This window comes from Falco peregrinus, chromosome 6, assembly GCF_023634155.1.
Source record: "Falco peregrinus isolate bFalPer1 chromosome 6, bFalPer1.pri, whole genome shotgun sequence".
Classification (NCBI taxonomy): domain Eukaryota; kingdom Metazoa; phylum Chordata; class Aves; order Falconiformes; family Falconidae; genus Falco; species Falco peregrinus.
Window position 1 is genome coordinate 1,969,786 of NC_073726.1, and position 21,804 is coordinate 1,991,589.

Sequence of the window (21,804 nt, forward strand, 5' to 3'; positions counted from 1 at the left end):
TCATTAAATAAGTTGAAAGCAATTATACCGAGACACCTGACATCCTTTCCAAACTGAAATATTTTATATTTTCGGATATTTAAAATTTGAATTTATGTGCGTTCCACTGCCATTTAGACGAACGGGGCTTCTTTGTGTAATACGAAATGCTTGTACTTCCTCCGTTTGTTCCCAAATTTTATTTTGATTCCTCAGGCGCGAGTCCGCGAGCCGCCCCGCTTGACCTGGCTGCCCGCCGCAGCGCCCTGCCGCATTAAGAGGCTCATCTGCATAGCCCCGCCCCCTGCCCGCCCCCGCCGCTCCCCCCGCCGCTCCCCCGCCCACCGCGCCTGCGCCAGTCCGCGGAGTCCTTGGAGCGGCGGCTGAGGGGCGCGGGCCGGCGGTGGCGGACATGCAGCGCTGGGGGCGCGTTTCCTGCGCGCTCGCTCGGGTACGGCGCCGGCGGGGCACGGCGCTGCCGCGGGGCCGGCCGGCGGGCGGGGGGAGCCGCGCCGTGCTCGGGAGCCGGGGCCTGGGGCCTGGGCTCTCTTCGCGCCCCCCGCCCCTCGCCGGAGCGGCGTGAGGGCGGGCGGGGCCGGAGCCGGAGCCGGAGCAGGCGCCCTGGGGCGGGCGCGGCGGCTGGGCCGCGCTTGGCCGCTTCTCCGCTTTCCCTCCTGCGGCGGGACGGGGCGTCGCTCCTCGCATGGCGCGGCCTCTGCTCGGCTGAGGGGGCGAGGTGCCCGCCGTGTCGCCTGGCCCCGGGAGGGGCGGGCGCGGGGTCTCGTCCCCGGGCGCTGGCCTTCCCGAGAGCGGGGCTGCGGGGCCGGGCCCGCGGGAGGCTGCGGCCGGCGGGGGCGGGAGCCTTCGGCCGGGAGCCTTCGTGGCGGTGGCAGCCGCCGGCTGCGGGCGCTCCCCGCCTGGTGCGCGGCGCTGCGGCCTCGGAAGTACGTTCGGGAGCGTCCTCTGCTCCGGGTACGGGGTGAGCGGCCCCCGAGACCCTGGTAGCAGCCGTGCTGTGCTCTCCCGTCACAGTTACAACATCGCAGCCTCCAGAAACAGCTCACAGGAGGTGCCTGGAGGGGTGGTTGTGGAACAACAGGACTTCACAGGCTCCTGTAGGTGTTGATTTATGTCATTAAGTAGTTTGAGAGCCCCGTATGAAGGGCTGGAAGTTTTCGTAGTGAGGCGCAGCCTTAGGCGAGGCTGATCTGAGAACTGTCGTGATCCTTGGAGACGGCAGAGCCACTTCCACCTCCTGCTCCAGGCCCTCTGTGCCTGCTCGTCATGTTGTTCCTGCTGTGGTTAGCTGGTGACTGCAGCTGTGTCCGTCTGTGTGTGTTGCCGAATGCTTATTTTTCTTCAAGGGTAGATTTTGACTTTTAAAACCAAGTGTTTTTTCCCCACTCTCTTTAGAGAAGCTGTTTTGATAGAATTCATCATGGCCTTCAGGGAGTTTGTGCGGTGTCACAAAGGTCGTATGCTGATCAAGGTAATTAATTGTGAAGAGTTTCTTTGGACAAAAAAAACCCAACATGTGCACACACCCACACACGCCTAAAACCCACAAGAACCAAAGCAGTGCTTCAAACTTAGAAATCGGTCTTCCTGGTGACAGTGGAATCCATGTCAGCATGGAGATTTAAATGAAAAATAGTGTCTTACTTGCCTTAATTGACAGCAAACTAAAGCTATAAATAGAAGTTGAACTTTATATAACATAAGAACAGTGATGGTAATTAATATTCCAAAGGAGGCTGTGGTTATGAGATATGAATTGGGTACAAAGTTCATAGGTTCCTGCTGCATTCATAATCAATAGAGGTTGCATAGATATCTATTTCAGCCATATTTTCTCCTTTGTAAACTGTAAGCATTTCTCTTCTGCACTGGACATCAATAGAAACTGTATCGGAAAAATGTTATAATAAACTATCCAAACATGTTGGGTTAAGTTCTTAAAGGATTTATAGTAAGAGGGATGGGACAGACAGAATTCAGTTTCTTCATTTCATTTTGCATTATTTTCCCTGTAAAATTTAAGACTGGCTGTTTTTGTTGCAGAGTGAATACCTCTGTACAACCTTTCCCTTTGTCCAGAAAGTTACTTTTAGATGTAAAGTGTAATTTACTTATCTAAACTTATATTAAGTTGCATCATTTTTATTAGCTATTCTGCTTTTCTTTAAAAAAAAAAAATCAAACCTGAATTATTTCAGAAATCATAAACTGGTATTCCTGCACAAAAATTTTAATTGCTGAAACAATAACTCAAATGTTCTCTGTTTCAGTTGATGCCGATGTCACAGTTATTGGCTCTGGTCCTGGAGGGTATGTTGCTGCTATCAAAGCAGCTCAGCTTGGATTTAAGGTAAAATGAGATCTCATTCAGCAGAATATTCATCCAGATGAACTTGAAGGGTGTTAGTGTGATACTGAAAAACTGAAATTCTGTCACATCTTGGGCCACCAGATGCTGTTGACACGTTGGTAATCTTTCTTTACCTTGCTTACCCAGATTATACAGAAGTTGGAATGGATATGTGAAGGCCTTACTGTCTATAGCTGTACTACTGGCAAAGCTGCTCAGGACAGCTTGCTTTAGATTGGAAGTAATGATTGAGGTGGGCTTACACTCTTGTGGAAGCGAAGGTAGGAAAAGAATGCTAGGAAGGACTTTTTCTCCCAGCAAAGGGAAGCAGGGGGGAGGGCAGGGAAAGTTACAGTGACAAAAAGGCCACTGAAAAATTGTCCTGAAGAACAGACTGAGGGAACTTAAAAAGAGGAAAAACCCAATGTTCAACTGATGTGCTTTTTGAATGTGGGTAGAGGAATTCCATTGTTATGTGAGAATTATAGAGGTGAAAATATGTCTGTAGAAATACTATAGTATCTAATTTACATTTGTTTATGTTGTTCTGTCCATTGGTCCATTGTCTTTGAATGCTGCTTGAAAGACATTACTTTTATTTGGTGTGTACTAATGATGTGTTGCTTAACAGTATTGGGAGAGTTATAGGTGCATAATGCATTTCAGATTTTCTCTGAACTTACGAAAATATGGATTGTGACTTCAGGATATTTTTTTACCTTCACTTCTTAATATGAGACCAACTTACTTTATTGGTACTGCATTATTCATTTGTTAATTTTTTCAAAATCTGAGAAGGAGGTGCTAGCAGTCTTGAGCATGGTCCTGCTGGCTGGTATGTTCCAATGCTTCTGAATTACGACAGCTGGACTTCATGGCAAAAGTGAGTCGATTTAGACCACCTGGTTAAGGACAGGAGCTCCTGTTGATGAATGGAGTTCCAATGAAGTGCTGAAATGGGTGCTCAGATAGTGTGTAATCTTCACCCTTGGGTATTTCCAGAACTTGACTGTACAAAGCCCTGAGCCACCTGATACATCTTTGATGTTGACAGTGTTTGGAGCGGGAGGTTGACGAGATGGCCTCCAGAGGAGGTCCTTTCAGCCTAAACTTTTCTGTAGTTCTGAGTGTTGTCCATCATTAGTCATTACTCCCCCAACTGGGGATGTCTCTTTGGGTATCTTTCAGCCTTCTAATGTGTAACTGTACCAAAACACAAATCCTTGAGATCAGATTAAGAAGTTTTAAGTCTACTTGTGGCCTAGTACAGATAATTTGAGTTGTCTTTATCCATGCTTGTGAATTATTTTTTTGTCTTAATAAATACTCTTGCTTTTAGATGTACGTTGTTACTGAGCTTTATACCTGAGAGAAAATGTGCTCAGTGCTACAGGTTTTATTTGAGACTGAGGCCTTCTGCCTCATACGTTCATGTTTGTTTATTCTAAAGCTATTTTTTGTGGCTGTATCCCTGCTTTTCTTGAAACAATGTTTTCCCCAGGTCCTTCCTACCTGTGGTTGACAATAGGATACCATATACAAGGAGGTTAAAAAGTGCTCTGGGCCTGGGAATTTCTGTTTTAAATCATAGTAAGAAACAATTTTGTTATACTGCTTCACAGCTAATCAGGAGTGGGCAAAATACATGGACGTGCTTGCATCTGTCACCTGTAGCACTGGATAAACATGAAGCACGTTTATTCTGCCCTTAAGGAATGTAAGGAGATGTTTTTGTAAGACTGGCAAAAAGTTGGATTCTATAGTTATACCATCGATGGAAGAACCCGAGTGGGCTCTGCTGGATTACTGAACATTAACCTTCAATTTTAGTGCTACATCTGCTAGCACAAGTGTTAAGTCCTTGTATCACCATCACAGCATCCCATGTTATTGCCAACAATGTTCTCTGGGCATTGGCTTTTCAAAAGCTTTGCTTGGCCTTGTTGGTGAAGTTGATGTAAAGTGGACGAGGCAGAACCTCCTTATCAGGTAAAGGTAGGAGCAGTCTGGTGCTGATTGATCCATAGCGCAGCTTTTAAAGCCCTTGGATCATTTTTCATGCATTCATGTGCTTAAAACAGGGGAAAGGATAGATAGGGGATCAGCGTGTCTCAGTGTGTTTCTGTCATTTGATATGGTGAGTTCTGCTCTTCATGTTACCAGCACCTCTACTTTAGCATAAAAGCAACAATTTAAAGAAACGATGAGAGGTTTTCACCTGGGTAGTCACTTGTCAGCAGATTGGAGCTCTTGGAGTATAAACCAAGGAACTATTATTTTGAACATGTGTGTACCTTGCAAAGAAGGAAATACCAATTATTTTGCTTCTATTAAAAAAAGTTTACGATACTTTCTTCCTCCTAAAGTGATCTAATTTTACTTGAAGTTTTGTCCGTTGCTTTTTTCCTTTGCACACTTTGTTGGCAACTTAATGAGATGAAATATTTTCAATCTGTGTTGGTATTGACCTTATCTTTGCTTGAGTTTGCTTTACTTGATTTTTATTTTTTCTTTCTTTATAGGTATTGGCACAACTTTATAGCCATGTGTCTCACAGGATAACCTGTTTAGAGAGGGAATGTTTGTGGTTTGGGTGTTCTGTTTGATTTTATTTAAAGAAAAAAGTACTTTGTACAGTTGTAACCTGTGGTGGTTCATTTATCTGTTGTTCACTTGTGATTACTTGGTTTTAGCAATCTTGCATGATTTACATTTTTTGCTTTTTGCAGGGGGTTGTTTTTTTAATTGTAAGGGAAACATCTTTCACAGAACTGAGTGTTGTATTTAATTGAGGCAGCTTGGTGGATTTTTGAAGTAGAACAACAGGACTTAAACTTTTATGAAAGTATAAACGGTGCAGTGGGGAACGTGGTGCTCTTCTGGTAGAGGATTTTGTGGCAGAGGGCCATTTTGTGTTTGAGGGCAAATGTGAGCCACAGAATAAATGTAGGAATGAAATGGAGACACATTAATGCATAGTATTGCTAAAAAATTCTCCACACCCCCCCCCCCCCCCTTCTTTTTCCTCAGACTGTCTGTGTAGAAAAAAATGAAACATTAGGTGGAACCTGTTTGAATGTTGGATGTATTCCATCCAAGGTAAGTGTATACAGTTTGTCATAACTCCATTAAAAACAGCAGATGTTATATGCCTCACTTGGAAGAACATTAAGAAGGAGTTTCTCAAGATTGACATACTTCAAAAATTGAAATTGTAATCCAAATGAGCTGAAGATACAAATAGATACAAGTAACACAGAGTTAGAATTTTATTTGCACAGTAGAAAGGTTTCATTTGCAAACTGTTTTGTGGGCTTTCCTAGATGAGAGGCAGAGGATGAAAACCAGAGGAACATACAGATGTATCTTACCACTTTGAGTTGTTGAATTTGTGTTGTAACCAGTAATGACTACTGTTTCAGGTGGCCGTATCTCTTACAGTCTACCTTGACTATTTTAGGTGGCTGTACCTCTTGTGCTGTTGATCGCCTCATATACGTTTGTTCAAAATAAGCATGGAGTTTTGGACAGGATGATGTCCTTACGTCAAAGGAATGCTGAACTGTGTCACTAGCGGTAGGGAAAGTAAATCTAAATTAGAGGGAGAAAGGCACCCCTGAAAAATCACAAACTCTGGTTTTGGTTGGATGCAGCATGCTCTAAAGAGAGCTGTGTGTCTCCATTGACTGTAGAAAGAGCCTAGCTGAGTAGCTCTTTAAATATTTGTCTAAGCTAAATTAGTATTCTCACCAGCTGCATAGGATGACTTGGAGGTGCTTGTGTGGAGTAGTGCAGGTGGGGAGAGTACAAGGCATGTACTCTGAAAGAAGGGAGAACTAAGAAGAAATTCAGAACCTAGTATTTGATGTTGTCGATCCAGTTTTAAGTCATTTCAGAACGAGGACCTTGTAAGAACAGTGCTATTGCTAGATGAGAGAGATCTGCCTCGTGTAGCACCCAGCAGGTGAAGGAAGACACTGGTAGTGCCAGGTTTGTAATGGCTATAGTAACAGACAGAAGATTCTTACCAAGATCCCTCTTAACTGTATTGCTGTTTCTAATCTGTTTGCTGAGAGAGGTTCCTGTAGCATGGTACGAAAAAATACAGTCTAAATACAAAGGTTTTCAAATGATATATTAATTTTCCTAAACATTTTAGTAATAGTTCTAATGAAGTTCAGAATATCTTAATATATAGAGAGGCAAGACTCAAAAATGAGGTGTCAGCCAACACGGTGTTTCTGTGAAAGTTGGGAACTCTGCTGGCATCTATTTACTATCTTTAGTCTTTTTTTTTTTTTTTTTTTTTATCCTGTGAAGTTCTTATGAAAATGCTTCTGAACCCATGGCTAAACTTGGACGCTATCTATAATCTTCTGAATGGCAATAAACTTCTGAAGAAGCGGATACGTAGGCTGCATACACTGAAGAATAACAAATTATTCAAATATTCCTTTCCAAAAAGCCACTCAAAATAATACATTGGGCATGGAATTTTTTTCCTTTTAATTGCTGAAGTCTGAAGTGGTGGCTGTGTAATTAATGTTGGTTGTTACAGATTTGGGATTGTGACAGTTATGTGAAATGAGCAAATGAATTTTAAAGAGAGTGAGTTGATAAGACTTATAAAAATGGAATTATCTTATTCTGATAGTATTAGTTTTACTCAAATGTGTATATAAGGCAAGTATTTCAAAATGTACTTTGAATCATTTATTATGGCTGCTTTAGGCTTCAGTCTGCACAGACCTCCACTGTTGTCTTTCTTGTAAAGATACTGATAATTTCATGTCTGGGATAGCTATAGTAAAAGACATAATTTTTCTTACTAAGGTCCCTCCCTAATTATATTGCTATTTCTAATCAAAATACAGGTTTAGAGGTTTTGCATTTCAAGCTGCTGATTCATAGACATCCTTATGAAAACTACTGTAATTTTATCTTTGAATTCTGAATGTCAGTGACCTGAGGTAGCTCTAAGCCATCTAGTTTCAATTCAACTAGCTATGCAGCCGCACAACAACTCAACTACAAAATTTTAACTCACATTATGTCTACACAGGCTAAAATCTTAACAGGGATTTCAGTATAGATTTTCCTCATCCAGTTTTTCTGTTAACAAGTAATCTCTTGTCTGAGGTAACAAGGAAATTCTCCTGTGAGTCAGTCAGAATCTATGTAGTAAGATGTACTAGTCTTTATCTGCAAGGTAAAATTTAGTCTTGCAGAGATGCAGAGAGCTGGGCTTGATGATCCTTACAGGTTCCTTCCAGCTTGAGATACTCTGTGATTCTGTCTTTATTTCTCTACTTAAAGTCTGTTCCTATTCTTTTTTAAAATCCCCATGGAGTCATTTCCAATTTCTGTGGTGACATGAGCAAAAAGGATAGGTGTGGATTTAATGTTTTCTATTTTTCTGTTAAATATTTAACTTTATAAAACACTTCAGTAAGAGCTACTGTGTAAAAATTCTGTGTTTGAAATATACCTTTTAAAATATGTAGATGTTAGACTTTTTTGATATTGAGAATGTTTTGCAAATAACATCAGGTGGGTTTTTTTCCCTCAGAATAATCATGAACGTATGTCACAAGTCACTTTTCTGTGTGTATTTTAGGCTTTGCTGAACAACTCGCATCTATATCACTTGGCCCACGGGAAAGATTTTGCTAACAGAGGAATCGAAAGTGAGTGTGAAGAGCAGCTGGTCAGTGCCTGTTAACATAAATGGTTCCCACCAACAAGTAAACTTAGTAATTCAAATCTTAATTAATATTCTTTATCTGTCAGTTGGAGTGTTAGGGCCGTGTGTCTGCTCCTTAAATCCTGAATTAGGGATAGACAAGTTATATCTGAAAAGTGTAATGCTGCTCTTTAATATAGCAGTTGTTGAATGTAACCTTTAGTATTTAGTAGGGCCATTCAACACATCTTACTGTGTCAGAGCTGTTAGTTGTGTTTAGGTTTTAAATAAAAGCACTGCAGTGCTTGACAGAATTTCTTTTTTAACCTTAGTTACAGGAATCCGTTTGAATCTAGAGAAGATGATGGAACAGAAGAGTGGTGCAGTGAAGGCCTTAACAGGTGGAATTGCTCATTTATTTAAACAAAACAAGGTTAGTTTGGATTGTATACTGAGGTATATCCATGATTCTTTCTGAATTGAATTTCTTGCTTTTTCCCTGTTTGTGTTCTTGCCACATAAATTAATTCAAGTGACTGACTCAGCAAGGGCAGAATTTGAATGTGTCTCTTCTAGGCGATTTTTAAATGAACAGTTCCTTCATTCTTAATCTACTTAAAAGAATGGTATACAATTATTCTGTGATTTGTACCAGATGGTGATGAAAATATACATGTTAGCAGCTTCTGTAAAGCTTAGTGAGATTAAATGCAGCATAATTTATATAAAGTAATTTTAATCTGAATTCATTGTGTTCTGATTACTAAAGGTTGTACATGTATCTGGGTTTGGAAAAATAACAGGGAAAAACCAAGTCACTGCAACCAAAGAAGATGGCAGCACGCAAGTTATCAATACAAAGAACATACTCATAGCCACAGGCTCAGAAGTTGCTCCCTTCCCAGGAATTACTGTACGTATTTGAAGTCTTAATGGTACTTTTTCTCAATGTGTTATTAAGACGTTAAAACATGTGGATATAATATTGCATTTCACCTTCTGTGTGTTTATATATAGTGTATAAAAGAGATTGTAAGTCTCCCTTTGTGGATTTCTTTGTCATTAGATTGATGAAGATAATATTGTGTCATCCACTGGTGCGCTGTCGCTGAAAAAAGTTCCTGAAAAGATGGTTGTCATTGGTGCAGGAGTCATTGGTGTAGAGCTGGTGAGAGGATATTTAAGCCACTTGGTCTTCCATTTGTAGAGGAAATGAGTGTTACATTTGACGATGTTGCTGTGATTTAACAGATGTTTTGAGCAAGTTGTAATATAACTATGCAGACAGCCTGGTAGCTCCCTTCCCTACCCAAAAAGCTGAGGTAAGCGTTTGTAGGATCAATACTCCTGCAGCTGGTTACCTAAGCAGAGAAATGAGAGGGAAACATACAGGGTCTCACATACAGTATGTTTTTGGTTTGGTTTGGTTTGGGGTGGGTTTTTTTGGGGGGGCGGCGTGTGGGGATTAACTTTCTCTGAGGTTTGTACCTGCTCTATGTGTAGGTGAGAGAACTTTTGTTAAGGGAAGTTGATTTTAAACCAGGACACAATCTTGTATGTAGCAGTTAATCCCAAGAAATTTTTGTGGTATGATTGTACACATTCTGTCTAACAACCAAAGGAGTGGAGACTTTGTAGTTCATCTGAGTCTGAGTCCTTTTGCCTCATACCTACGTGGTTAAAAAAATGTGTATTTGCTGGTTTTGCAACTGTGTGAAAATTTGCACATCTGCATAGCAGTTGCTTAGCCTGCTCACCATTAAGCAGGGAAAGAGTATGTAAAGTCAAATACTGTGATAGTATTATGAGAGATTAGATAATGTGGGTAACTGCAAGTAAATAGGATCTGTATGGGTTTTGTTGGTGAAACTGATGATAGTGGTTGTGGTTACAAATACATACAGAGGCAGCAGTGGTTCCATTTTATTGCATAAGGTTTCCTTACTGTAGTTTTGTTTTGATTTAACTTGTAGTGGTATTAGAACACCACAAGCAATTTACTTTGGGTTTTCTGTGCTACATTTGGGTTCTTTGATTTTGAACTTTTCTATACTTACAAAACAAAATAATTGAGTATAAATTAGGTATGTATTTAAAAGCTTAATTCCATGAATTCAATCATTGAAGTTTTGGGTATGTAAGCAAGCAGTGATCAATCTATTTTTGGGCAAAGGCTAGGGAAAGTTGGACTTGTCATGTTCTGCACTGTAGCATTTGTAAAAACTGACCAGTTCGCTGTTGTGTTGTCCTGCTTTTGCAAAGTTTACAGTCTCTGGTAAATACTAAAGAAATCTGAAGTTTGCTTTTCAAAAACTATATTTACGTATTTTGTTGTGACTGCAGGGTTCGGTTTGGCAGCGCCTTGGTGCAGATGTGACAGCTGTTGAGTTCATGGGGCATGTTGGTGGAATGGGAATTGACATGGAGATCTCTAAAAACTTCCAGCGTATTCTTCAGAAACAGGGACTTAAGTTTAAACTGAACACCAAAGTTACTGGTGCTACCAAGAAACCAGATGGAACAATTGATGTAGCGTAAGTGTTCAACATAAAGCTAAAGGAATATACATTCTTCCTCCTAATCCCATCAAACCTATTAAAAAATACAATCTGTTACTATGTTTTAAACAGGAGAAGATGGATTTAGGATGAAACTTAATTCTTTAGTGAAATGTAATGTTAGTAACTTACAGAGCTCATAAATTTGGCTTTGCTTATACAGGAGGGTTCCATTGACTTGAGTTGAAAGCATGCTAGTATAAAACTGGTGTTACAGTGAGATCAGTAATAAAACCAGAACTCTTAATTCTTTTCATGGAAAATCTTTGCTTCTGGTATAATTAACACAAATATCATGATTGTTCATACAGTCATTTTTAAGCCATTAATTCTTGGCTGCTTCCTGGGGGTCATTTTGTCCATACCTCCTCTTGTCTCAAAATAAGCATGGCAGAGATTTTACTGCTTTTGCGTAGAGGTAAATGAAGCTACCCCAGAGTGTCTTTTAATGGCCGTGCTCAAGGCCTTTGAAGACTTCCAGATGAACAGCTAATGTGGAAACATATAAAACAAGTTTGCTTTGTGAAAACCCATACATATACACTACTTCTGTTCTTTTTCTTGTTAACGTATTCTCTGTGCAGAAACTGTAGTTTGAGTTTTAAGAAAATGCTTAATGTTACTTAACAAAAGTAAGTTTAAATGTGTTTTCACTGAAATCTTAATATGGTGATTTGTATTTGGTCTGTTTCTACATTTAGAGTTTTATTTTTGTTGAAACACACTTCCTACTTACCCTTGCTTACCATGCTTTGGTCCTCGTGCTCTCAGAGCACATGAACTTGTTCTGGGTGTGCAATTAAACACAGACACAGTTGAGGGATGCACCTGATGCAGGGCAGCTCCTAACAGGTGTTTGGCCAGAAGAAAGCTTGCTCAGAATGCATGGCCCTGCCCCACTCCAGAATATATATAGTTTGGATGTTGAGTACTCAGCATCAATTAGTTTGCTGTACAGATTTTATCCTATCAGGTCATGCTACTTGCTAGTGGGTATATACCCTGAGTTTCTCCATCTAGTAGTAAAAAGTTACCGTCCTTTCCTCCCTTCTCCACTCCTCAACTCTTGCAAGGAAGAAGTGTGGGGCAGGCTGAATGCAAGTGTTTTGGATGACAGATCCAGCCAGTAGGTCACCGTCTGGATCATACCAGTTACTAATCAGAGAAATACAATGCGGAAAGTTTACAGCTGAGCATTTTTGCTACTCATTTTTTTGTAGTGTTGAAGCTGCAGCTGGTGGCAAGGCAGAAGTAATAACTTGTGATGTGCTCCTGGTTTGCATCGGTAGACGTCCTTTTACAAAAAATCTAGGTCTTGAGGACATTGGAATTGAACTTGATAAGAGGGGGAGAATTCCAGTCAATAACAGATTCCAAACCAAAATTCCAAAGTAAGTAAGACTAAATATTTTTTACCTTTTTTTAAAGTGAAGTCTTATTTTTAAGAGTTTAGCCAACTAAAGCACTTTTTCTGCTTTTAATTGCAGAATATAACTTTCTTTTCTGAAAGGAAAACTCGAGATTTCTGTTTATTTCGGGAACTAAAGATTTTTAGTCAACCTTTTAAGTGTTGTAATTTAAAAGTCACTAGTACTTCTTGAAGTGTGGTCATTCTGTGGAAACTGCTCTTTTAGACTTCATATTTCTTTTGAAATTTGGTATTTTGATCTGTTTTGATTAGTTTTCAGTAATATGTTTCAAACTGACTATTATATAAGGTAGCCTAGGTGTGCTAGGATGTTTTTAAACAGTGTCTCATTCTGTTTCATTGGTCTGATAGCATCTATGCTATTGGTGATGTAGTTGCTGGACCTATGCTGGCCCACAAAGCCGAGGATGAAGGCATTCTTTGCGTAGAAGGGATGGCTGGGGGAGCAGTTCACATTGACTATAACTGCGTACCCTCTGTGATATACACTCACCCTGAAGTGGCCTGGGTTGGCAAATCAGAAGAACAGCTGAAAGAAGAGGTACTGTTTGTTTTCTTCTTGGACAAAACTGCCTTGTTTTCCCACCCTGGGTGTGGTTTCATTGTCTAGTAGTTTATCTAGCTACTTTTTCCAGGAGAATTTCTGCATCTGAATTTATTGCTTAGGGTGTATGATTGAATGATTTCTCCTGCACTTCACTCTCCCAAGGATCACAGTTCTCTTTAATGACTTCTATTCTGTGAAGTTAATACTGTTCATTTACTAGTTAATCTTTTTAATAACCCCTTATAGCTCTTTTGGTGGTTGATACATGCATTGCTTTGTGTGTCTTATGTGCCTCTTATTTTCGTATTGCTTCTGTTCTCGTACTTGTCTGTATGGTTGCATTGTTCTTGTTGGTCATTAACTCAACAACCTGTATCGGTTTTGTAGGGTGTAGAATACAAAGTTGGGAAATTTCCATTTGCTGCGAACAGCAGAGCGAAGACAAATGCTGACACAGATGGTATGGTGAAGATACTTAGTCAAAAATCGACAGACAGGATGTTGGGTGCTCACATTTTAGGCGCAGTAAGTATTGTAAATTGTGCTGCTGTCTTGGTCTTTTTTATTGCGTGTTGCACAGTTGCAAAGTAGTTGTCAAGTTAAAACTGGTGCTTGTAAAAAGAAGGAATATTTGAGTCTACCATAGTTATTTTTATTTACTGTTCTTTTCTGCAGCCCTGTAGTCCTCCCCACTTCTCTGTTACTTCAGTGTTGACCCAGCATTATTTTTTTTCCCCTAGAATTGCTATGGTTAATTGGTTTCTCTGACCAGTAGTGTTTTGGTTGGATAATTTTATTTATTTTTTTTTTTACTACTGTGGAATACTCAAGAGAACAGCAGAAACTGTTGACTCAAGTTCTGGAAGTTGAGGGAGCTGAACAGACTGTTGCTTTTTCATTGGTGGTTCCCCCCTCCCCCTGAACTTCAGACTTCAGCAAAGCTGGTAACCTTATGCTGCAGTCACCAAATCTGGGGTCAGTAATTTAGATTAAAAATCCTTTTTAAAAATGAGAAATCAGAAAATTCTATTTGGGAAAGTATAACTTTTTGTTGTCCCACACATTCCAAAGTTAGACCCTAATCTCTTTTTCTTAGCTTTAAATATTTTTTTTTTCCCCCTAAAGATGCATGCAGAAACATTTCCATACGTCTTTGTGCATAGCTTTCTTTAACAGAAACACTAGAACTGCTCTGTTTTCCTGGAAAGGAAATTGTATTCCTATGGATGGATATACTGTTTCTGAATCCAATTATCGTAATTGCCGATAAGAGTACATAAGACACTGTGCTAGTTATTTTCTTTTACAACGCAAGTCATTTAAAAATCAGCGTGCCTTAAAGGAAGCACAACTTAGGTTTATCAGTGTGAGGCAGACTAATTTTCTTCATTGGGAAAAAGGGGGGAAATCTTATGTGATTGTGGATCTGTATGCTAAAAATGTTAACGGGAGATTTCACTAGTTTTAACTCCTCAGAGAAGTGTTCCCTGAGTAAATACACAAAAATACAACAAACAAAAATGAGGGTGCAGATGTAGTAACATGCTTTTGTTCATCTAGTTAACTATTTAAGTTCCCAGGAGGAAAGTTTTGGGGAGGTCTCAGCAGTGATAATAGACGCTGTACCTTTGAGAATGTATTATCTGACCACTATCTTGTAGTGGAAAAATTTTGCACAATTCTCATTACTGAGAGAACAGACACTCTCATTAAGAATTATGTTTAGATTTGTGCTAGGCTTGAGCACGGTCACAGAACAGATGGAGTATTTATGACTTATATTAGAACACAGCTGAAGTGCTAGTTACAATACAACTTTTCTTTTTTAGCAGAAGAACAACTGCATAAAGATTTGTGCCAATTAAAAATACCATTAAAATTACAGGGTGCTGGTGAAATGGTTAATGAAGCTGCCCTTGCTATGGAATATGGAGCATCATGTGAAGATGTAGCCAGGGTTTGCCATGCCCATCCAGTAAGTTTGTTTTTTGAAATGGACTGTTGAACACCAGGGTTACACAGACATGCTGTCATTACATGGAACTATTAATAACCTGTACCTTTTTGTGTTTACTCTCTACAGACAGTGTCAGAAGCCTTCAGGGAAGCAAACCTAGCAGCATCTTTTGGCAAAGCTATCAACTTCTAAAATGAAGGAGCAGGTCTTTCTACATGTATAGTACATCTCTGAAAATGGACTGTGGGCCCTTATGGAAGGCTGAGTTTGAGGATTTTAGGGTGGAATTAAGTGAATCTCTTCATTTTAAACATCAGATATTTTAGGAAGTAGAGTCTGGAACAAGTGGAATTATCCAGTTTCTCTAAACCAAATACTTAAAATTACATGTTTATTTACATGATGAATATTGCAGAAAAACAGCCTGACAGAACTCTTCTCTCTTTCAAAACCAAACATTTTGCTGCTGCATGGTGTGCTGGTCAAAATGCTGAATGAGTGTCCAGCATACCTGGTGTTTTCGTATTTGAAGTAGTGATAGACTGCACCAGTCGAATGCTGACACTTCTGATGCCACTGTCACTTCCGCACAAAAACGTTTCCTTCTGGAAGAATTAACTTCAGTATTTAAATATTTCTTACATTCAAGTCCCATAACCGTTTTGACCTAGTAGTGTTAGGATGTTGGGAGAAGAGGGGCTCGTGTAGATTGATTAAAACTATATTGACTTTTTAAAGAGAAAACTACTCTGTGTGTGTGATTCTCCACATGTCATGTTTTCATATTGAAAACTCATCAAGGGAAAAATCGAGTGCTGATGGAGAAATGAAAGACTGAAGAGAAATTAGTCTTACTGCTACTTAATCTTTTTTTGGTTTTGAAGCTTCCATGTCCAACTCTCTTAAACTTGAAATGCTAAAACTGGGTAAGTGAAGCAGCATTTGCTGTTAAGTAAGTGCTGATATGAGGGTTATTCTGCACCTTCCACACATAAGGGCTGCAGTGTCAGCTCTCCACACTTTCTTCTTGTTTCCTATTTTGTGCTCTCTTTCTGTCTCTTCTGTAGCAAGAGAGCTTAATAAATATTTAACATGCTGGAGGGTCTTCTTGGTTGGTTTTTTGCTGATCGGCCGTTCCTCTACTCCTTTTACTGTCTAGGTTGTTGAATACATGAAGAAACTCACATACAAATGGCATCTCTTTGGAAGATCCCTAACATGTATATGGAATGTGCCCAACTCCAGTAGCTCATTTTAAATTTTGTTTTGCAGAGTACTTTTTTTTTTTGTTAGACTCTTCTGCCTTGAAAACTTTAATATCTGCTGGTATTGTGCGTGCCCTTTTTCATTATGCCAGTGGAATGACAAATGTGCATTCAGAAAGTGACGCAAAAGCTAAAAAGCTACTTGGGTATATCCTTGTACTTCTCTTTAGAGCTTGTTATTCAAGTATTGATCCATTATCCATACTGAGCGATGGAAATACATATGTAAACATTACCATTTTGTTGATACCAGTTAATCGACAAATGTCAGTGATACTGTTCTTCATTTTGGTTTGTTTTTTTTTAACTCCTGTTGTAAATGTAGATGGGGTTAAACGATGACAACTCATTAAGCTTACCACCAGGATATGAGATAATCTGATTCATGGATACGCCAGGTTAAATGAATTAATGCGAATCTGCTTTCAGGTGTTTAGCAGGAAGTTGCCGAGGGGAAAGCAAAGGTAAGACAATAGTGAGGGAAGAAAAACTTTTCCAATAGATGTCAACATTTCAGAATCACTTCTACCCACTGCAGGTAAATGCTATTAAGTGTCTATCTTGCACTTTGCAAGTTCTTCCTAGAAGGTCTGCTCTTTGTATCCACACTGTCCACCTCCCTCAGTACTTATGGCAGGCTTAATGCAGTTCAGCCTTGAAGTTCACCGGTTACAAAGTTGCTAAATAAAGTTCGGAAAGTCATGCAAACTTTAATCAAGAATACCACTAAAATTATACTGGAGATTATAGTTTCCCTGACACTTGAAAATAAAATCCCAAGGCCTCAAAATTATTACTGTATTGTTGCTTCTCTCACTGTCATTCTTGTTCTAGTTAGAAGTAGGATGAGCTACTGAGCCCCTGTCCATGAGCTGATGGCAGTTAAGTCTGAATGTTCTGAAGTTTGCAAACTGTTTTTAACAGCTGCTATCCTGGCAGTGAAACACTGTATGATGGTGGTATGGTAATGGTTCCTGTGATGGATTTTTTTCCTGTAGCATTTCTAACCTATGGAGCTTAGTTAATTATTTAAACAGGGTGCTTGTCAGTTTGCTTAGGTGGTGATGTATTCTGCCATAGTTGTCCTGACTGACTTTCAATCACGTTAGTGAAAGTTAGGTTAAGTGCTGATCGAAGTATATATGCAGATACATTCCTTGGGTCAGGGTTAGCAGTGCATGTTGCAGTTTTGGATGCTAATTTGTGTCACTTAGCTGATGAATGTTGTAAATCGATTTGTGTAGTACTGTACAATTGTCTGAAGGTGCACTGTTCTGCCAGTAACATTGAGCTTTAGTATGGTGAACTGGATGCTACTCTTGCACTTTGAAAAGAATCTTATTTGTGTTTTGTGAAGTCCAAGCTGTTCTTAGAAAGCTGCCTGTGTATGGCTCCTTAACTGATTCACATCAGATGCCCTGTCAATTTTTACAGTTCCTTTTCCAGAAAGCCTTGATCCTCCAAGCTTGGTTTATCACATAAATTTAGTGCTTGAAATGTAAACCACATCTGCTCCTTCAGTGCTGACCTCTGTTTCCACTTCACATATCAAGTGTTTCATAATCGGTGACATGAAACTAGTGTCAAGCCTAAATGGCCATCATGCAGAGGGTAAATAATCCTTTTTTTTGAGTACTGTGGTGTGAATGCTAGCTAACCACACAAGGATGTTACTTCATTCACTTGTAATTTTGTTTGGAGTGACAACGCTTTAGTTCACAGTAATGGGAGCCCTTATTTAGAGGTAATGTACTTGGAGCCAAGACTTTATTAGATCTCTAACCAGTTTAAAAACAAGACTTGCTAAAGGATTAATTGATGTGCTATTTCAGCTGCTGAAAATAGGAAGGAACTTCATGAGTCATACTAGGTACATACAGTGATACAAAAGTACTGTTTATTTCCAACATCAAAAAGTTACTTGTCTTTGGTTCTGTGACTTTAAAGTCAATATAAAACCTGTTCATTTTATCAGGTCTTAGCGTAATGCAAAAAAGAACTAGTATAATACTTGTAAAATCCATCCTGAACACAGGCATTTCCTGCTCCCATTTATAAGCAAGTGCTATAAACAGCAACCTTCTGGCTGATTGTCTGCAGGAGGGAGCGAACTGTCTCTTCCAGCTCTACCAACTGCTTAGCTTTGTCTTCCAGAACTTTTTGATTGTTTTCATATGTATTTTCCAAGTCTGTTGGCAAAGGAAGGGGAAAATCAATTTATTAGGGGTGTTTTAATGCAGTTAAATGTAAATAATCCATTATAATAATCATGGATAAACTACTATTAAAATTTATTTAGCAGAAGACAATCTGATTAGGAAAAAAAAAAGCAAAGGCTGGAATGGCACCTTTTTGATTCCTTAACACTGGGACGTAAAGCAACAAGGAAGTAATTTTCCATGAATGCAAATCCAGAAGTATACTTTGATTCACGTTGAAAGTAACTGTCATTCTCTGCTTTATGGTGGCTTTTACAGAACAGTGAAATGTTTTGGCTTGTTACGGTTAAGACTATTCAGTGAGTCACTGTAACTGTGCGGGAGCAGCTAAGGGGAAGAATGAGTTCCTGGCCTGGCAAAACCAGAAGGAAAACCTAGCTCCCTTCCTGGTAGCTGTGGGCAGATTGCCCCCTCCTGTTTCAATCAACTTTGTCAATAGTGAAGGTTAAATTACTGTAAACTGGAACTGACATATCCTAATTACCTTTTGTTTTAATAGCTTTCCGGGGGGTGGGGGGGTGGAGTATTGTTTGAAGATGGTGGTCTTGCTTGAAAGAGTGAGTCCTCCTCCTCAGCATAATAGTTATGTTCTTTCCCTGTTCCTAAGCCTAATAGTTATGTTCTTTCCCTGGAGCGGTGATAGGTGCCATACCAGAAGTCTGCATCTCACTTGTAAGTTTCAGGCTTTTTTATAGAAATCTTTGATTGGAAAGACCAGTAAGAATAAGGAAAGCCCATCAGACCTCAGTAACGAAGAATTACCTTTGAGTAGCTGGAGTTTGTTGTTTGCTTGAGTCAACAGGGCTTTAGCTTCATCCTGCAACGTGCCAGCTCTCCTCCTAGCATCAGCCGACTCTTCTGTCTTCTTTGCAATGAGGTCTTCCACGGTTTTGTACTTGTCACTCAGCTCGGTATTGAGGACCTGTTTTTCCAGACCCAAGCACAAGATGGAGCTCACTCAAAAGACAATACCGGGGTTTGCATTTCCTCCCTCTGCCCTTAGTAATCCGGGTGTAAAGAGAGTCTACCTTAGCTCAGTTAACAAAAAGCAGAAACAGTGTTAGGGTATTTCCTACTTTTAATATTAAAGACTTTAAGAGTTAGGGTGAAGACACATCAGTTCCCCTTTGTCAGATCTGTGGCTGTTTCATGGCTTTAATGCTGACACTTGGCAAGGATTTATGGGATTCAGTCACCCAATTCTGTAACTACCATGCCATAGCTCCTAGTACAGCTGGAAAGCTGCACGTGGTAAGGAACTGGCAGTGCTTCTGGCTGAGTGCTTGCAGCTGGGGAGGAATACCCTCGTTACCCTTTCAGTAATGAGAACAGCTGCCTAGTCTGTGTAGGTGAAGGTGCTGGAGAAGTCACGAGGGGTGGTTTCTCAGCTGTGCTTTTCCCTGTGAGGTTATGATGAAGTCATATGACCCAAATGAATTCAACCAATAAGTAAGTTAACAAGCTGCGGCAGTCCTGCAAGTCTCTTGTGTTTACTTGACAGCCACCTGCAATACTACTTAAGTGTTCAGAACTAATTGATTTGATGGTTAATACATCTCTCCCGGCAGAGGATGCCTCTCTGGAGACTGGTGGGTTAACTATAGACAAGAGACAGGAGCAATGAAACTTCCTTTGGTAGATCTGTCAATTGTTTAGTTAATGAGCATTCTTTTGCTATTACGAAGGTGTGTGGCAGACAGTGGGAGCAACAACATATGGTCACAGAGCAAGTTTGGGGTCTCTGATATTTAGAAATTACTTTGGTTTTATGTTGAGCTAAGAGTTTTTGTCACTTGATTCTATATATGCCAAATTCCAGGTTGTTTGTCTTGAACCTGTCATTGTCATGGAACCGTAAATGACAATGGGGAAAAACAATTACCAGTACTCCTGTGACAGACAGATTCATTTCTGTCCCTTAGCTTTACTATGAAAGGCTGACAGTGTGACAGCATGACTGGTTTCCTGCAGCTTATTTTAGAACCTGAAAACTTGCCAATACTTCTTCCTCTCTGTACCTGGTAGCAAAGTAAGTGAAAAGCAGCTGTCTTTGGTAAATGCATTAAATGCTTTTTTTGTTATTGTTCTCAGTACTTGACCAATAAATTAAATGGATGACAAATATCACCAATGTTCCTTTAGGCAAACCCAGGGTGAGAGTTTTGTTGGCTTTCTCTTAACCATTTTCCTGAGCTTCTCACCTTTTTAACTTCTTCAGCATTTTGTTTTGCAGTAATAATTTTTTCTTCTATATTGTCCACATTCTTTGAATTTGTAGCAGCCTTTTTCGTAAGGTCTTCAACACTCATCCCTAACTCAACCAAACGTGAGCTAGCATTCTTCAGTGTTTCTTCAGATGCTGCATTTTCAGATTCAATCTAACAGAAAGAAGTAGGAGAATTACACTTTCAAAAGACACAGAATGTAATAATACTAAACTTTCAGAATAAGCCCTGATCAACTAATTACAGCAGCAGGTCTCATGTAAAAAACAGTGATTTAGTTTTACTACAACTGGCCAGTTGCTGTCAGGGTCCATATAGAGCTGCAAAAGCATTAAGGAACACTGTTAAAAAGTACTTGACTGTATTACACATGCAAGAGTTGCCTAATCCACAGGCAAAACTTCAGGCACGTGACTCCATCGTGTAATAATGGACTTGCGAAGCTGCTTATCTCTAAGCTGCCCAAGCCTCATGGGTATAGACAGCACTATGGTCCCACAAGGGCTTTGAGATAGAGTCTGAAAATAGATTATCTGACAAGACTACAGCAATTAGCACTTTCATTCAGCATTTCCTTGTTTTAGTCTCACGCTGCAGCGGTAGAGGACACTGATAGCATGGCTACACTAATGTGCTACCACTGTGGTTGACATGTATGACTTTCCAGGGATCCTGGCACACCTACTGTACTAGAGAGCCACAGCCCTGCTCATTTAACTTCAGTGGTACAGGATATGGGGTGAGAAAAGCTTGGGTTTTTTTAAGAGCAAATGGTCCCCCAGCATCTGTCACATTAACTCAAAAGTTGATGTGAAGGCAGGAATGGTTTAGATTCATATTAAGTGCAGTCTTTGATTTGCAGTACCCAAGAGCCTTCCCTAGACAGGCTTACGTCAGTACCTAAGTTATCAGACTGGTGCTGTTGCTGTATCTTAAGAAAGAGTTAGGAAGAACTCACTGAGGTCAGCAGGTCTTGAGTTCCTTTAATATCTTCATCAGCTTGTTTGATGGCTTTTTCAGCTGCATTTTGAGCTTTTTCAGCTTCTTCCAGTGCTGCTTTCACCATGTCTGCAGTGACTTTAATATCTGCTGCACCTTTGCTGTGGACCAAAACTATGTTAATGCTATTTAAAACGTTTTTACTTTGGAATTGGAAAAAGAACTAGTCATACACTGCAAAGGGCCATTTTTGCCCCCGAGTGAAGGAATGAGAATCTACATCAGGGAAAGTAAAACTCTGCATGTTCTGATACAACGAAATGAAAGTGTTGTTCAGGCTCTTGGTGAGTAGGGTTGCATACCTTGCTTTTTTAGCTTCCTCCAGCAGCATTTCTGCTCTGGCAATATCTCCAGCGCTCTGCTGCAGAATGACCTCAACATCAGAAAGGCTTTCTACACGTGCACGAATATCTTCTGTCAGGGCTTGCAGCTGCTGGGGAGTGCTTGGCATCTCCATGTTCAGCACTTCATTAGCCACTGCCTCGATGCTGTCCAGGTCAGCACTGTCTTCTAGTAGATGGACACAAATGACAAAGATGTGAGTAAGAGCCTCCCTCTGTCAAGTCTCAGTACTC

General features: G+C 40.1%; 2 protein-coding genes across 2 annotated transcripts in view; one reads left to right on the forward strand and one right to left on the reverse strand.

Annotated features, from left to right (window-relative positions):
• Positions 1 to 308: 308 nt before the first annotated feature.
• On the forward strand, positions 309 to 15,619 carry DLD (dihydrolipoamide dehydrogenase). The gene is made up of 14 exons (XM_055807201.1): positions 309 to 430; positions 1,393 to 1,468; positions 2,268 to 2,347; positions 5,378 to 5,446; positions 7,965 to 8,034; positions 8,363 to 8,463; positions 8,800 to 8,943; positions 9,097 to 9,198; positions 10,374 to 10,564; positions 11,809 to 11,979; positions 12,369 to 12,558; positions 12,952 to 13,089; positions 14,450 to 14,539; positions 14,648 to 15,619. Exons 1-14 carry the CDS (start codon positions 392 to 394, stop codon positions 14,711 to 14,713), a joined length of 1,527 nt encoding a protein of 508 aa, XP_055663176.1. The 5' UTR covers positions 309 to 391; the 3' UTR covers positions 14,714 to 15,619.
• Positions 15,620 to 17,531: 1,912 nt separating this feature from the next.
• Positions 17,532 to 21,804, reverse strand: part of LAMB1 (laminin subunit beta 1) — a 44,234-nt gene continuing 39,961 nt past the window's right edge. Inside the window, exons 29-33 of the mRNA XM_055807199.1 lie at positions 21,532 to 21,739; positions 21,189 to 21,330; positions 20,207 to 20,383; positions 18,768 to 18,927; positions 17,532 to 17,975 (exon numbers count right to left, since the gene is read on the reverse strand). Of these exons, the coding sequence (XP_055663174.1) occupies positions 17,839 to 17,975; positions 18,768 to 18,927; positions 20,207 to 20,383; positions 21,189 to 21,330; positions 21,532 to 21,739 (824 nt within the window). The 3' untranslated portion in view covers positions 17,532 to 17,838. The remainder of the gene's footprint in view (positions 17,976 to 18,767; positions 18,928 to 20,206; positions 20,384 to 21,188; positions 21,331 to 21,531; positions 21,740 to 21,804) is intronic.